The sequence below is a fragment of the Cibotium barometz genome, chromosome 40 (genome assembly GCF_041138505.1).
Source record: "Cibotium barometz isolate CiBa-2024 chromosome 40, ASM4113850v1, whole genome shotgun sequence".
Classification (NCBI taxonomy): Eukaryota; Viridiplantae; Streptophyta; class Polypodiopsida; order Cyatheales; family Cibotiaceae; genus Cibotium; species Cibotium barometz.
This window is the reverse complement of record NC_141085.1, coordinates 2,056,126-2,060,512: the sequence shown is the minus strand read 5'-3', so window position 1 is coordinate 2,060,512 and position 4,387 is coordinate 2,056,126. Positions and strand designations below refer to the sequence as shown.

The 4,387-nt window shown below is 41.2% G+C and overlaps 1 protein-coding gene across 1 annotated transcript in view; it reads right to left on the bottom strand.

Annotated features, from left to right (window-relative positions):
- Positions 1-2,028: 2,028 nt before the first annotated feature.
- MGT10 (magnesium (Mg) transporter 10) overlaps positions 2,029-4,387 on the bottom strand; it is a 23,935-nt gene continuing 21,576 nt past the window's right edge. The window contains exons 6-13 of the mRNA XM_086779080.1: positions 4,340-4,387; positions 3,548-3,628; positions 3,285-3,450; positions 3,093-3,138; positions 2,878-2,958; positions 2,709-2,791; positions 2,528-2,571; positions 2,029-2,425 (exon numbers count right to left, since the gene is read on the bottom strand). The exon at positions 4,340-4,387 is cut by the window's right edge and continues 21 nt beyond it. Coding sequence (XP_086635206.1) covers positions 2,330-2,425; positions 2,528-2,571; positions 2,709-2,791; positions 2,878-2,958; positions 3,093-3,138; positions 3,285-3,450; positions 3,548-3,628; positions 4,340-4,387 — 645 coding nt within the window. The 3' untranslated portion in view covers positions 2,029-2,329. The remainder of the gene's footprint in view (positions 2,426-2,527; positions 2,572-2,708; positions 2,792-2,877; positions 2,959-3,092; positions 3,139-3,284; positions 3,451-3,547; positions 3,629-4,339) is intronic.

Below are 4,387 nucleotides of genomic sequence, written 5' to 3'. Positions count from 1 at the left end.
AAAACAATGCCAAGAACCCTACACACGTGTGCATGAGCATGCTTGAAGAAAAAAGGTCCTTGAAAAAACAATCCTCTCATGGGACGATTTCTTAGATATGGGCAAGGCTTCTGGCTTTTTGCTGCTTCTTTTTTTCCAAAACTAATGCTTTTGGAAAAACAATCCTTCTCATGGGACGATTTCTTAGATATGGGCAAGGCTTTTGGCTTTTTGCTGCTTCTTTTTTTTGGAAAAACTAATGCTTTTAAATAATGAAATTTAAAAATAAAATAGCCATACGGATGTCTGCTAGGGTCGAAGCCCAAAGATTCACACAACCTAGTTGCGCAAGAACTGCCACCAAAAATGAGCATAAGAAGCCGTCGGGAAAGTGACCACGGAGGCCATCCAACACACGACCCCATGGCCAACCAACCAAGCCAACGAAAGTTGAAGACCACCATGGTGTGGACATACCACACCACAAAAGTACACCATAAGCAGCATAGATCAAAAATCCAGGAGGAGGCACAAGAGCTCTAAGCTCTCTCACAAGGCCAAGACACCACATGCAAATCACGTGTCAAGGAAGGCAACCACAATGGTGATACAGTGCTTCTTCTCTCCTGCTATCCGCTCGTTGCTCTCACTGAGACGATGGTGATGATAGCAACAATGCTCTTGCTATGCACAACAGACAAAAGCTCTCTCTCTCATGCATATACACGTGCTTGTTTTGAAAGAGAGAACAAAAGCCTTTCAAAGCTTGTGATAAAAAACAAAGCCCTCCTTTATTAAGTCCTTTCATGCTTCTTTAATACTCCAATTATCTTCTTCCTTTACAAATAAAACACAAGGATTAAGTAGCCTTAGGCTCCCAAAAAAGCATAAAACTTCAAAAAGCCTCCAGTTAAAAATAACTAAAGCTTCTTAAAAGTTCTTTTGAAAAAAACTACTTCACATAGTATTCACAAAGGACCAAGACGACATCCAATGTGGAATTGGGAAAAAAGCTCTCAGACAGGAGTTTGCCGAGATCCAAAAAAAATCAACACCCAACCCAATGTGGACATGACAATTCCAAACTGAAAAGAGAAAAGTGAGAATGTGTGAATAGTGAAGGTGAGCGCAAACTAATTAGGTTGCAAGATTGAATAGCTTGCACTCATAGAGAAGCTTGAGATAGTGAGATGTGAATGACTTGAGTTGATTGAAAAAGGACCCCTTTTATATGAGGTAGGTACAACAAGGCTTGCTTTGAGCTTATGGGATTTCTTTGGCTAGGTGACTTGTCACTCTAGTTCAACACCCCCCCTTGATGCAATGCATGTCTTCGCTCCTTGTGAGTGGATCAATGTTCAAAGATCAAATGGTATACTGCCATCAAGAAGTGCTTTTGAAACTGCAAAGCCTAAATGCTACAATTCAAGCAGACACACCCATGATCTATATGCTTGAAGAAGTTGCACCAAAGGCAATGCAATAAGGGATTTCACCTGTGCTGCTATTACCACTAAACACAAGCCTAAATGCGCTGATTAGAAGTGCTGAAGGCCTCGATACTATTACTAATTATCGAAGGTTTGCTCCGACTCTCTAGTAGTCAAGCTAATGATGACTCTCAACAATTCCAACCACATTGCTTATGGCACACAAACAGGAAATACAAATTTCAACACACAGGCCCTTCAAGTTTAAGGAGGCACGTCTGTGCCACGACGACCCCGGCTCGGAAAACAAAACAAAAAACAAATTTCAACATAATTTGGCACTACTGCAACACACACTGTGTTGCAGTGTGTTGCAGTTGCCTACCATTAGTGGCGACAACACAAACATCAATATCATCAAAAAAGCTAGATACAATGCCATGCCAATACAAACAGCTCCAGCTTGCCATCTTGCATTGATTCAACTGAGCAACACACACTAGACTCGAATTTGTTCCATATCACAAAACCACATTGGACATCTCGGAGGAAATGATGTCATACTATCCTGACGTCTTCACCAAGCAAGCACAGATTTTCTTTGACACAAGCGCTATGCAATCAATAATCTATGTGCTGTATTAATGAATTAAAGCATTATGGCAGAGTCCATCCAAAGGTCGGTAATAAACAACTTTACAGAGGCACAACCTTGCACCCCACTGAATTGGAGTGAAACCCTCAACTTAAATTTGAAGAATAAATACACCAAACTTGAGCATTAACAATCTTTGTGGTCAATCAAACAGGCTAAAACCCTCAACATTCATGATCATAGTAGACTTCTTGTAATCTACAACCTGCTTTCTTTGAAACAATTTGATACAACCAACTCCAAAGATTATGTACGTGTAGGTACCTTACAAAATCTTTCGTTGCTTGAGGTGGTTGTACATAACAAAAAACAGTATAATGCCGCCAAGGATGATTCCGGCTGTGGTTAACCAGAAGGCAAACTGCAACAAGAAAATTGCCACCACAAAGGTGGCGAACTAATCAGATTAAGTTTTAATTTGAGAGACTCTATTTAAGTAATCAGCACTCAAATACGTACGTACCGCACTTCCTTCCAAATAGGACCTAAGATTCATCCCGAATATGCCTGTTTTTTAAAATTAAAAACAAAAACAAACAATTTACAGTCACAAAACTGACTACAAGGTCTAGAATAATCTAAAACAAAACATAAATCCCTCAAGGACCCGCAGTCATGAGCACATAGGGAAAGCTGGTACACACCTGCGACAAGGGCACCAAGGGCAGAACAAAAAGTGCCCACTTGAAGCAGCAGCTCTAGACGACTAACTTCCAGGCGTCGTGAACTGAAACCACCACCACCTCTTCAGTAGTTTGTCTTCCATAGCAAATGCCTATGAAATCATTTTTAGATGTTTGTGGGATCCCAAACCTGAGATTGACAGCTATTGAATCTTCCATTTCCTTTGCTGAATCGAGAAGTCTCTCAGCTTGACCATGGCAAGACTCACATCTGGAAGAGTCAAACAAACAACTCAAGAGATGCATGACATTCTTCCTGAACTTTATCATTCATGAAATCAAGGTCCAGATAGTCACTAGTGAATCAGACAGAAACAGCAATAGATGGAAAAGTGAATCCACTACCTTTGTAAGTAGTTCTCTAAAAGCATCTCCATTTCCTCTTCCTCATCTACGAGTATGAAAACACCAAACCCTTAGGGTACATAAAATCAACTACAGTTATTTGTGGGATGCACGTATTTGTCTTAGACACCCTGGTATGGCGTGGAGATACACTAATGCAGCTGGCATACCAACATGGCAGTATGAGATTACCATCAGCTAATTGCTTGTCTGAGGAAACCGTGCATTCAATGGAGCCATCTTCTTTTCTTATGGTACACCCACGACCCATTATTGTCATCCGACGGATCTCTTGTGGGCTTTCTAAGAGCTCCAGTAGCATTTGCCTCAGAGCACCTGCTTTGGATCCAAGTTCCACCTATAATGCCAATCATAAGCTGGATTGCACTTCTTCAAGTCTTCAATGTAGATAATGCAAGCTTTTTATTTTATAGTTCTCTTCCAAAGTGCCTTACCAATGCTTGCTTGCTGAGACGTAGCTCTTCCAAAACATTGGCAGTCAAACGATTTGGTAGAACTTCCAATAAAGATAATACCTGCAAAGCATTAACTCCATTCTTTTAACTTCTCAAGGGGTAAATACCTGCACACATTTTCTTCAACAGCACATTTGTTCCTCTCATATTTTGCAAGTTCCCATCTCCTCACCACCCACCCACCCCCAAACCAACCCCACCCCCCCCCCCCCCCCCCCCCCCCCCCCCCCGTTGCTTTGCTTCACTCCTCTTCAGAATAGTCACCCCCTCATCCTCCCCCCCCACACCCCCCATCATCTCTTCCTTGCTTTGACCACATTCTTACAAGCTCAGTATCCTGATTCCCTGACATCTCATTCATCAGCAAATTAACTCTCTGTGCTGCCACTATTCCCTCTCTCTACATATGACAAGTAATGCATCTGGAAAATGTTAAATGTAAGAAAATAAATCACATCTCTGTCCAAAGAGGTGTCACTAGTACATGAGAAACCTTAGCAGTTGTTCACACACAGACACAAACCGCTTTATTTAAGCCCTAGTTCACACTCAGGTAAGTACTAGTTTACACAAACCACCTAGCACTGTTTATTTACTAGCCCATTACACATTTTCATTGACGTGAATATTTCCAACTCCCATTTTCTTAGACCATAAAGCAAGATGCTTACCTATCTGCAACCATTGAGTTACTCATGCAATTTGCAAGAAAAAGAAAAAATACACCTTTGCAAGAAAAAAATAGCTTTGCATGATTGCTTAAAGGCTTACTCGAGGTTCTACTTCCATCAGTCTACGCTCTAGACGTTGTGTTCGAGA